The 12,283-nt window shown below is 34.4% G+C and overlaps 1 protein-coding gene across 2 annotated transcripts in view; it reads right to left on the minus strand.

The window, feature by feature from the left end:
- The window catches only part of LOC137718424 (MADS-box transcription factor 23-like), an 18,530-nt gene extending 16,316 nt beyond the window's left edge, over positions 1-2,214 (minus strand). For both annotated transcript variants that reach the window (XM_088698615.1, XM_068457972.2), the window contains exons 1-2: positions 2,106-2,214; positions 1,619-1,807 (exon numbers count right to left, since the gene is read on the minus strand). In XM_088698615.1, coding sequence (XP_088554741.1) covers positions 1,619-1,800 — 182 coding nt within the window. In that variant the 5' untranslated portion in view covers positions 1,801-1,807; positions 2,106-2,214. The remainder of the gene's footprint in view (positions 1-1,618; positions 1,808-2,105) is intronic.
- Positions 2,215-12,283: the final 10,069 nt, after the last annotated feature.

The following is a 12,283-nucleotide window of genomic DNA, read 5'->3' on the forward strand; positions in this document are numbered from 1 at the left end:
AGTATTTTGTCCCCGCTGGTTTGTAGGGTTCGAGGGTAAGAACGGCCTTTGCACTAGTACTTCATTAAAGACAATCTCATGAACCACAAATGACAAACTTCTATTTCCGCAGGGTCAATAGACTCAATCTAATAACACTTACCACTGAACTAGCTCTTTATCTTAACAGTATATATACTTCTCCTTGAAATATTGAAAGAGATTTTAAGCTCTCATCCTCCCCTTCCCCGATGATACGTATAAGTGATAAAACATAAAAAGTCCTACCAAGGGAAAAAGAAACAAGTGAAAGTGCGTCCGATTTAATCCGTCCAACCAATTGCATGCAGCACCATGCATAGCGTAATGGTGATATAACTGGAGAAACTAAAATTTTTGTGAAAAGGTCACTAGACTATTGCAAGTCGCGAGTCTGAAACAAAACAAGCATGGCAAATTACTCTACCAGAGTTAATCATGTCAATTCAATTTTAAAATAAGGATGAATTAGCCTCGATCGATTGGCTTAGTTCTCCTGGAGAATTCCTCCAGAAGAAAGGATTTGATATAAATTATTTGATATAAATTAAATATTAAACCACGTCAGATTCAATAATATCAATTTCTCATCCTACAAAAACATGAAATTGTTTGGTCATTCATAAAGAAATCGATGATTGTTTGATCATTTTAAAGAGAAACATTATGTATTATTGAAATATGAAGTAAACATACAAGGGAGGATCCTCTACCAATCCTATCACAAAATGACTCAAATTAATTATGAAATGTGTGTTGAAACAATAAAAGTATTAATTACCCCATATAATTTGAAATGGCATAAATAGTTAATTGGTGTTATTTTTAGGAAGAAAACAAAGTATATACATCATACCGTAACACACTTTTGCAAACCAGCAAATAATTGTTCAATCTATATTCTAGTGATAGATCATGCACTTTCATCTAAGCCTTTGGTCGTTTTAAACTTTCCAAAAAAAGGAGACCGGAGCTATTATCGTGTGGTTTTTTAAGTTTGTGATTAGAACTAATTTATCTTATTTTTATTTTTATTTTTTTTAAAGAACGTATTAGCTCACATTCATTCAAAAGAGAACATCTCTCTCTGATATAAGGTAGCTTCGCCCGTCGAACAGGGTGTAATCTTCGTTTGCTTTAAGACTAGGCGGTGTCTTGGATTAACTATGTACTCCCTTAGTTAGAACTCATATCTAATTTTTGTTAGTAAATGAGAAGAGATACAAAAGGAGGAAGTGATTATACGATATACGTTAATTCTTATGAGATCTTGTTGTATGGGTTTGAAATTTTATAAGGAATTTAAAATTAAAAAGACACTACTCAATTTACGAACAAGGAATTATTAGTTCTAATTATACTAATGTGTAGTCCTTGCATGTTATAATTTATGTGATTCCGAATCAAAATCTATCGGACATTTGCGAACAATGAAGCACCACAAGACATGCATGTTTTCAGGCTAATTTATCAACCATATTAACTTCAATTCCACATGGATCTCAAGCTACGAATAAATGCCATGTCATCAGATAAAATGAATAACAGATGCAATTAAGCTTAAATATTGTTAAACTAAAGTTGATAGAATTAGGAAGACCTGGTGCTTGCAAAATCATAGAGCTTGCCGGTGCTGGAGAAGATCATGACTCCGACCTCAGCATCGCACAAGATCGCCAGCTCCTTCGCCTTCTTCAACAGCCCGTTCCTCCGCTTTGAAAACGTCACTTGCCTGCTGGTCGAATTGTCGATCCTCCTTATCACAATCTTACCCCTTCCCATCGATCACCTAACAAATCTGGGTTAGTTAATTAATTCACTACTTCAAAATTAATCATCTGCCCCAATAAATTACATGTATATGCACGAAAGATTAATGAGAACAATTTATATTAGCTTAAAGTTATATGAGGAAGTTCATTCATTTTTCAATTAGTTCAAGATCGGACAGGTTTGAAATCAAAATGATGGATTTATGAAACGATATTGAAATAGAAGAAAGGAAGAAACTGAGGAATTAAAATTTAGGGAAAAAAGAAAGAAAATTAATGGAAATAAAAGAGAAAAAAAATGGACTTAAAACTTACTCGGTTCTCAAAGAAGCTATAGCTTTTAAGTAATGGAGACAAATCGAGGTTTCTCCCAAAATAGCTCTGGCTGTACTGATGATTAACATCAGCAGAAGGCTATATAAGGAAAGTGCGCCTGAGGACAACGAAACCACTATCTTTTCGGCTATAAAACCACTAGTGGTTTTCATGTTCTTGACACGTGGAGCAATCAGCTGCAAGGACACCTTAAAGCCACCCATCGTATAGATCTTTGACGCGTGTGTCTAGGAATACGCATACCCTTTTTTGGGAATTTTTTCTTTTTTTTTCAAAATACTCGGGAGACGTTGGACGAATAGAAAAATGCAGCAGACAAAGTTGCCCTAGCAGAGTTTTGGAATGGCCGTTGTGTCCCCTTTGGGAGTGCCCGCTAAACTTGCATGGGTGATGTCATGCATGTCAATGTCATATTCTGCAGGCTTTTCCAAACCTATGTAAATATGTTTTGGATAATGCTAGGAAAATTAAATTTATAAATAAAATTGTGTAAACTAAATGACATGTAAGTTAATGATTGAATTACTACTTAAAAGTTGATAAATGTGCTCATTCCTATTGATGACACCTCATTTAGTTTGCAAATTTTATCCACAAATTTAGTTTTCCTAGCATTACCCATACACTTTTATCAATTCTTAAGTGGCGGTTATCACCAACTGATTGATTATCGTTAAATAAGTTTGAGTTTTGAGATTTGTATAGTAATAAATTTGATCAAACTCATGACAAACTTCACCATCTCTCACTACGTTTGGATAAGAGAAATAAACTTGAAATTTGGACAAAAGTTGGAATTTATAAATTAACATTCACCAATTTCTTTATTTGAATTCATAAACATACAAATTTAAAATTTTCGCAAGAATTTTTAATTTGGGAATTTGGAACCATCCCTCTATCTTTCCCTTAGCTAGATATGAAAAGGACAACCTTGAATAGGAGTTTTCATGCTCACACCACCCAAAATTCACTACGGGTAGGGTGAGAATAAGAAGGGTGGATAACCCCTAAGATAAAGTAATCAACATCCACCTTTTTCTTAGCAGTGCCGGCCCTGGGAGTAGCCCAAGTAGGCGGGCGCCTAAGGCCCCCACTTTGGGGGGGGGGGGGCAATTTTTATTTTTATTTTTTATATATATAAAGAAGTGTTATTGACACTTTAAAAATCTCGCCCTACACTTTTTACAAGTATTTTTTTTTTCCAAATATAGAAAGTTTGGAATGTACTCCACTAGAATTTTGGAATACCAATAACAATTATATATATATATATATATATAATTTTGTAGTTTGAGTAAAATATCTCAATATGAAATTATAAAAAAAAATTTGGAACTTGCTGTGCAGCTTTTGGCCTCGAGAAGGGCCGGAAAGCCCAAAATATTTCTTAAGTATGTGTGTGTGTGTGTGTGTGTGTGTGTATATATATATATATATATATATATATATATATATGGTTTTTGTAGTAGTTAATTAATTTGAAGAAGTTAAAAGATGTAGACAATGATAGCTTGAAGAGTTTTTGTATCAATCTTGAAGGATTTCTGAAACATGGTGAGCATTCTGATATTGATAGAAATGACTTATTTATAGAGGTAATAATCTTGAGAGAAACTTTGTCGAAGGAAATAAATCGGGCAATGGAAGTGTTGAAATATATAAGACAAATGGATGGTTGTTTCCTGAATGCATGGGTTGCTTATCGTATTTTGTTAACCATACCAGTTACAGTTGCCTCTACTGAAAGAAGTTTCTCAAAATTAAAGTTGATCAAATCGTATCTTCGATCAACTATGTCACAAGAAAGATTAAATAGGTTAGCTATTTTGTCAATTGAAAAAGAATTGATTGAAAAGTTAGATTATGTAAACTTAATTAATACATTTGCGTCTAAAAACGCGAGACGTGTAATATTTAAGTAATATTTGCATATGTTTCTTCTTTGGATATGAATTCTAATGATTTTTGATGTAGAAATGAACTTTTTCATGTATTTAGCGAAACATTTTCTTATACATATAAATGTACGACGAGTCGGGTGTTAAAGAACTTTAGGACCCCCATTTGAAGGCTCGCCTTGGGCCCCCAATTTCTCAGGGCCTGCCTTGCTTCTGAGTGGGATAAAAGAGAAGTTTTCCATCAATCCATTGACATATTTAATTAGTACAAGGATTGCTCTCTTCCTTCGGGAACTTTCGAAGAAGCAAGAGGAGACCTCTCAAGAGAAGGAGTAGCCGCACTTTTCCTTCAACAAATAGAAGTGCATTTTCACCTCGCCAAATTCTAAGTTTAAATTACATGTAAATATGAGTAATTTTCAAATTTCTATGAGTGAGCATAAAAATAAAATGTATAAAAAAGAAACTCAACCATGAGTGTGGCCACCACCACCACATGTCACTACCACCTACCACCACCACCGCCATCACCATCACGGTTACCGCCACCACCAAATACCATTATGGTTGCCGCCATCACCCACCGCCGTCAGAACCCACCATCATTAATGTCATCACCATCACCAGATTCACCACTACTAGCACATTTTGTAACTATTATCTCTGATTTATATATTAATGATTGTATATGCACATTAAATTTTGTATTCAAATTCCATTGTTTTTTTAAGTTAACCAAACAAATTCTAGAAAATAAAATTCCGTCCTTTTTGCATTCCTTAGTAATCTTAAATTTCTCTCATCCAAAGACAATTTAAGGAGCAAGAATTCACTCCCAAATAAAATATAGGGTTGTTTTATTCACACCCTACATTTTATTGATTGCACCCACATACTTAATAAACCCCACATTTACTTTTGAAATTAAAATTTATCTTAATATACCCCCACATACTTTTTAGTACTACCCTCACACCCCATACTCTTTACATACACCCCACTCTCCAGTTAAACCCTACTTTAAATTTAAGGTTATGTCAATTAGGAATTTTGGGGTTTCTCCTGTAATATGTAGGTGTGTTCACTAATATGTGAAGTGGTAATAAAAAAGCCCTGGAGTATTATAATGTTTTTTTATACTTTCGCTGTCCGTGAACAGGAAATGAGGATTTGTATCATAAATATATATGCCTCTAAATTATGAGATATTTGGTTACATGGGAGCTTTCCATAAAGAGGTATAGTGGGTAAAGTGACGTCTAAACCATTTTGGCATTTTTAATAAATAAATTAACACAAGTGGTACTTTAGCACATAATAAATATTGGCATACTTTGCCTAATTGGGTCCAGAATAAAGTTAAAAAATAAGGCAAGTTTGCTAGAGTACAATGCTAATGTTGCGTAGGCAAATGCTTGATCTGTTACTCATCGTTAATATATACAATTATACAACCATGACTAACAATAGTTTAAGCATATACTAAATTATACTCACATTTATGTCGTGCTTCCACAATATTCTCAACCTCATTTCTTTTAATTTATATTAACAAATCGAAGAACGAGAAAACAATGAGAATTTTATTAGAAACTCTAATTCTTATATATTTCAATGACTAAAACAAACAATGTAAAAAAGAATTGACAGAAATAAAGAGGTGTATTTTAGAGACATAATTTTGAAACTACTTAGCAAAAGAATTACATCTTGCCAAAAACTTATTTCTTATATTTGATCATATATTTAATCATAAGAGGTGTATTTTAAAGACCTAATTTTGAAACAAGCATGAAATTAATAAACAAACATGAAAGTAATTTTTTCTTTCTTTTATAATGTAAGAAATATTCATTAATCAATTATAGAAAGGAGTATCGTTGGTACGAAATACAATTTCACGATTTCAAACACAACGTAAATCAATACAAAACATAACCACATATCACATCCAACCAATTGAAAAGATAATACTTGTGAGACAAAACCTTGCATTACTTCTTGATGAACTTGCAAAAGATGACCCTCCTTCGAACATGAAAGTAATCTTGAGTCTTAGTAAAAAATAGGAAATGAATCATAATCCTTCTCTCACTAAAAAACACTAACACGTAAAATACCAAAAATATTAAATGCAACATAAAAACAAACCAAATTTCTAACTCGATAACTTTCGAGCAACTAATATGTCTTTTAACTTCCGAAATTATTTTTAATTTGGTGGAACATATATAAATATATAGTTTACTGAGTAGTTAATTATATGTATAAGGGACTGTTGACACTATAAAAAGATCAGTATGTACTCGTCCATGTTTATTTTGCATTTGTAATTTTTTACAAAGGACTGCGAGATAACATGTTTTGAGTGCTAATAATAGTTGCATGTACATATTGATTTTTTATCATAAACGATCCTTGTTGTTTTCTTCCAAGTGTAAATATGTGGGTAGTATAATAATACAAGTAAGAGTGTCAAACCACAGGAATTGATGAGACCTTTACAAATCACTAGTTTTATGGTAATCCTAACTGACAATGAAAATAAAAAATTGAATTTGACTTTTGTGTTGTACATGAAAGTATCTTAAAAATGCAAGGAGAATGTAACGGTGAATGATATACTGATTTAGAGGAAATGGGGATGGACGAGGGATCTCGAGTTTGCTGTTACAAAGCTAATTTCATGTTTATTAAATTAAGCTATATTCAACTACCAATCTGCCTCTAGAGTTCGTTTTAAATATGTATGACTAGTTATATGATGTGTGGTGTGATTAAATTCTCCTAATCTGAAACCTAATTGGGATGTACAACTTCAATATAAATTAAGAGTCTATAATATACGAAAAAAAAATATTCACTAACCAAAGAAAATATATAGCTGGATGTTTGCATAGCATTCTCTTCATTTATTCACATGTCAACAAAGATTAAACACGATGTGTACTACTACCTTGGTCATACAATTTGTATGCAGCCCTAATGGTGATACAAAATTTAAACAAACAAATTAAACATTATCACTGAATAAGACAAGAAGCATATTGGAGAATTGAATACTTTATCTTAACGACATGGATTAGTTTTGCAAAGCTAAATCAAAATCCCTAGATATGAATCTACTTACACATCATGATCATAAAGATTATAACAAGGATACACAACATGAGTGAAATAAAATTCAAGAGAGGAAACCTTGAAGCAATTTTTGTGTACTTCTCCAAGAGAGGAATCTTTGGTAGATGGTAGAAGTGTATAGAATGGCTACGGTTTTTTGTATGAATGAAAGGTGAGAGATGAATGGCCTAGAGTTATGAATTTCATCCAAATAAAAGGGGTGTATAAAGTGGGCTAAAGGGTAAGTATTTATGTGCTAAAAGTGGCTACGACATGCAGATTGTAAATAGATCTCATCAATTACGCTAAGATTTTGAACAAGTTTTACTTATTTGACATCTCCGAATTAGGCTAGAATTCCTCTTACATCCTACTCTGATCTTCTGACAGGGAAGATTCGTGTTGGATCCTTTATAAACCTTATTTGGACTTCAAAACAACAAGAAGTTTCATCTTTCCATGCTCAGTAGGGAAAACTCCAAAAGTGTTATATTTTGCTTCTTTTGCCTTCAAATGGATCATAGAATACATGCAACTACACACTAACATAAAATAGAGTAAAACGCAACCAGTTTAACTCAAAAGCATCTCAAAGAGACTATAAATGAATGGTATAAATGTATGCAATATATGACTAATTAGTCCCTGCGATTGACCCAAATCATCGTCGTCGTTCCTGAATTTAACTACCGAACATCAATGTAGTCTCTGCTGTCCAAATCTATCAAATTTTCTCTTAGTTTACTGACATGGTACATAATGACTCCACACAACTAATGGTTTTGTAGCCACGTAGATGACACAATTTTTTTTTTCAAATTAAAAAAAAGGGTGAATCTCAGTTTACTATCCTGAAGTTTTTTGGTTTTCAACATTTGGTACATCATGTTTTTTCGTCCCAGAGTGGTACCTAAAGTCATAATTCTGGGACACTTTCATACATCCGGTAAATTTTCTGTTAAAATCTCTGTTAACTGATGACGTGGTGCCCACATGGACAATGACTAGGCGCCACGTGGATATTAAAAAAAAAAATTTAAAAATTAAGAATTAAAAATTAAAAAAAATAAAAATCCAGGGCCTATTCTACCCAACCCTGCTCTCACCCACCCAGCCCTCCTTCCCTTCTCTCTTCTCTTCTCTGCGCCCAACCCAAACTCAGCCATGTCGAATAAGAGATTCCTTCTTGGCTCTCCCTCCCCTCATAACTCCTAAATCTGCAACTCCCTCTTAAAACCACCAGCCTTCATCGAAGGCAACCATACATTCGTCCAATTATGCTCCCACTAAACCAAAATCCCAACATGATTTCTTCAATTTTATACAAATTCAATTTGTTTTTTCAATTTCGATTCCTAAAACAGATGGACAAAGATTTGCTTCTTCCCCAATTTTTTTTTGTAGAGAACAAGGTATATACTTTGCAGAGATGAAACCCAGGGTTTGTGGTGGGTCACAGGTATGGGATAACCGAGATAGATCGTGACGTCGTGCGCATGGAAGCCGTAATGGAACAAACTACCGGAAATGGGGCAAGCGAGGTAGGGAGTGCTGACGATGGCGGAGTTGGATGTGGTGAATTCGGATATGGGTTTGGGTGTGAATCAGGTCGGTTGGAAATCAAGGAGACATTTTTGAGAAGCGGGTGGGTGATGCTCGGATGGGGTGGGCAGCGGTCATGGAAAGAGAAAGGAGGAAGGGTTAGGTGGGTGGGCGCAGATGAGAGAACAGAAAAGGAAGGGATGGCTGGCTGGGTGCGGGGGTAGGTAGGAATAGGCCCAGAATTTTTTTTTTCATTTTTTAATTTTTATTATTATTTTAAAAATTTTAATGTTTTAATTTTTTTTAACTTTTTCATTTTTTAATATCCACGTGCCTAGTTATTGTCCATATAGACGCTACATCATCAGTTAACATAGGTTCTGACAGAAAACTTAACAGATGTATGAAAGTGTCTCAGAATTATGACTTTAAGTATCATTTTGGGACAAAAAAAAACTTCATATATCAAAAGTTGAAAAACCAAAAACTTCAGGGTAGTTAAGATTAAGCCTTAAAAAAAATTAGAAACCAAATAAAATATTTACAATTAAATAAAAAAAAAATATATATATAAAAAGACCCAGCAAAGACATCACATACTTCCTTTCCTCCACATCCACCTTTATCCTTCCATCTCCTCCTATCCGTCTGCAAACCCTCAACAATGCCGTTTCACTCTCCCTCAAATGCTAGGTCCTCAATCTCCTCCATCGGTAAATACCTCTAGACCCAGAGCGACTCAACTTGATGCATGCATAAAACAATATCATGTTTTATGATCATTGATTTGTTGTATAGGCTTCCTAAAACAACAGAAAATTTGACATATTTGGGCAGTAGGGACCACATCTATGTGTGGTGGTTAAATTTTAGGACAAGATTGATTGATTTTCAAAATGATGAGTTGGGCAAATCTCATAGGCCATTTGCAATAAAAATGCATAGATGTTTGTACTTTTAATTGTGGTCCTATTTAACTGCAGAGTTGATTATATAGGTTATAAAATGAATCACAAAGCATAGATTTAGGTTTTAAGCTCCATTAAAATTTGAGACTTGAGCGTTAAAATTTATGAGATTGATCTAAAATATAAGTTATAAACTCTTAAACTCCGTAAATAATCAACCATTTAAAATAATTATACAATCACATATATAAAAAAAGAAAAAGAATTTGTATATATATGTATATATATTTTTGGAGAAACTGGAAATGTATTCCACAACTAGGCAAAAGCCAAAGTACAAAAGGAAAGCCAGAAATGGCTAACAAGGTTAACAAAATAAACAGGAGTAGAGAACACAAGGAGACGCCAACACTACAAACCAAAGTGTCATTCCCCACTCCAATAAACCGTCTAAGGAGGACATGGTAATTCATCATTGTTTAAGATTCTAACCAATGAAGATGATGGTCAGTCAATCCAACATTTCTCGCTCATCTCCGTACCAATATATGTTGCGACAAGCTTTGCCGCTTTATTCGCTGACCTTGGCACCCAAGACCAGCTGCAAATCTGTAAAGATTTCCCAATATCCAAAATACGATTAACAATGGGAAAAATCTCCCAACTACAAGTCTCCCTTCCTCCACTAAGAGACGAAATTACCTACTTTGAGTAAGACTCCACAATTATGCAGGGATAATTCCTTTGCTTTGCACTTAGACAACCTTGAAGTACCGCCATAACCTTTGCCAGCAAAGCATTCAAAGCAAGGACTTCCTTTCTTTCAATGCTCTGACATCTTCCTTGTGAGTCTCTAATCACAATTCCCACATATCCTTTATTTTTCTTGGGTTTCCAACTTGCATCAACATTCACTTTTATCATTTGAGAAGTGGGATGAGACCAAGGTGTCATTCTCCTTTGATTCTCCATTCTCGGGGGTTGTCGATCACTAATCAAATCCTTAGCCTTTTGGAAAATCATGTTTACACAAGTGATATCATGAATGGTTTAAGAAGGAGATGGAATTTGATGATTAAAAACAACTTTACACCATGCTTTCCGTATATGCCAACATTCGAAAGCCATTAATGTTATATATCTCTTCATGTGCTCTTTTGTTGCATAGTTCTCTTTCAGCATTTTCACCAACCAAGCATTGATATTTGTCATAGAACATTTATCAATCTAGTAACCAAGCAGACTCCCAAACCAAATCAGCTCCACCCATGGACACATTAGGAGCATGTGCTACACTGTCTCCTTATATTCATTGCAAATTGGACACAACGGTGATGGGGCACACTTTTTCTTGAATAAGTTTGCCTGCGTTGCAATTGCCCATTTTGCTACTTTCCAAAGAAAGTTTCTAATTTTTTGCGGAGCCTCAAGACTCCAGATACCCTTCCACACTAAAGGTTCAGTCATACACGAAGAGGATGGGCGCTGATTCTGGAGCCTCATTTTCTTGTTTCGAATCCATCTGTATCTCTACTTCACGGAAAAATTTCCTTTCTTTTCCACTGGCCATATCAGTCTGTCATTGGTTCCAAAATCCCTAACATTTGTTACTGCAATTGCCATGCACGTCTCATCCAAAATTAATTCTGAATAGAATCTAAACACCAACTTATAATTTCCTTCTGAATAATTGATGCCACATTTTGATTTTTATCAACACAAATTCCATTTAAAAGATTCAGATGTCCATTTGTAATCTTAGGCAACCATTTATCAACCCATAACTTGGTTTGACGTCCGCTCATGACCTGCCAACGAGCACCTTCCAGAAGAATCTCCTTACCTTCCAATAAGTTTGACCAAATCTAATATGCTCGCCCACCCTTTTTAGCCTCCAGAAACGAGACATGAGGAAAATATCTCTCCTTTAGAACTTTAGCCCAGAAAGTACCAGGTTCATGAATTAATCTCTAACACTGTTTTGCTAGGGCAAGATTGAAGTCCTTTAGGTTTCTAAAACCCAATTCTCCCTCACCTTTAACATGTCCCATTGTTTCCCAGCAAACCCAATGTATTCTTCTTTCCTTCTCATTCTGACCCCACCAAAATTTTGCAAGAGCTGCAACAATTTCTTTGCATAACTTATTAGGAAATTTAAAGACAAACATAGGATAAGCCGGGACCGCTTATGCCACCGCCTTGATTAAAATTTATCTGACAGCCTGAGAGAGAAACTGCTGTTTCTATCCTTGAATTTTTCTCAAAACCCTTTCTTTAACATACCCCAAAATTTCTTTTTTTGAACGTCCCCATAGAGGAACACCCAAATAGCGACCATGGTCATCAACTTGAGGCATTCCCAAGATCCCACATAAATCCTCACGGATCATCCTTGGTGTGTTGGCTCCAAAATAAACTATTAACTTTTGTAAACTAACTTCATGCCTAGACGCTTGACAGTAAGCATTAAGAAGCTTGACCACATTTTGACAGTTATTTCTTGTTGCTTTTAGAAATCAAAATATCATCTGCAAATAACAAGTGAGAAAGGCAAGGCTCATTAGCACAAATAAGAATTGGTATAACATAATTTCACTAGCACTATGTTTTCCTTTAAGCACAAAGTGATATTTTCTCGCATTCGTTCTTTAGAACTTTGTTACGTATGTTTTTGTAAGTTTGCTAA

This window comes from Pyrus communis, chromosome 8 (genome assembly GCF_041283825.1).
Source record: "Pyrus communis isolate YQ-2024b chromosome 8, ASM4128382v1, whole genome shotgun sequence".
NCBI classification, from domain to species: Eukaryota; Viridiplantae; Streptophyta; class Magnoliopsida; order Rosales; family Rosaceae; genus Pyrus; species Pyrus communis.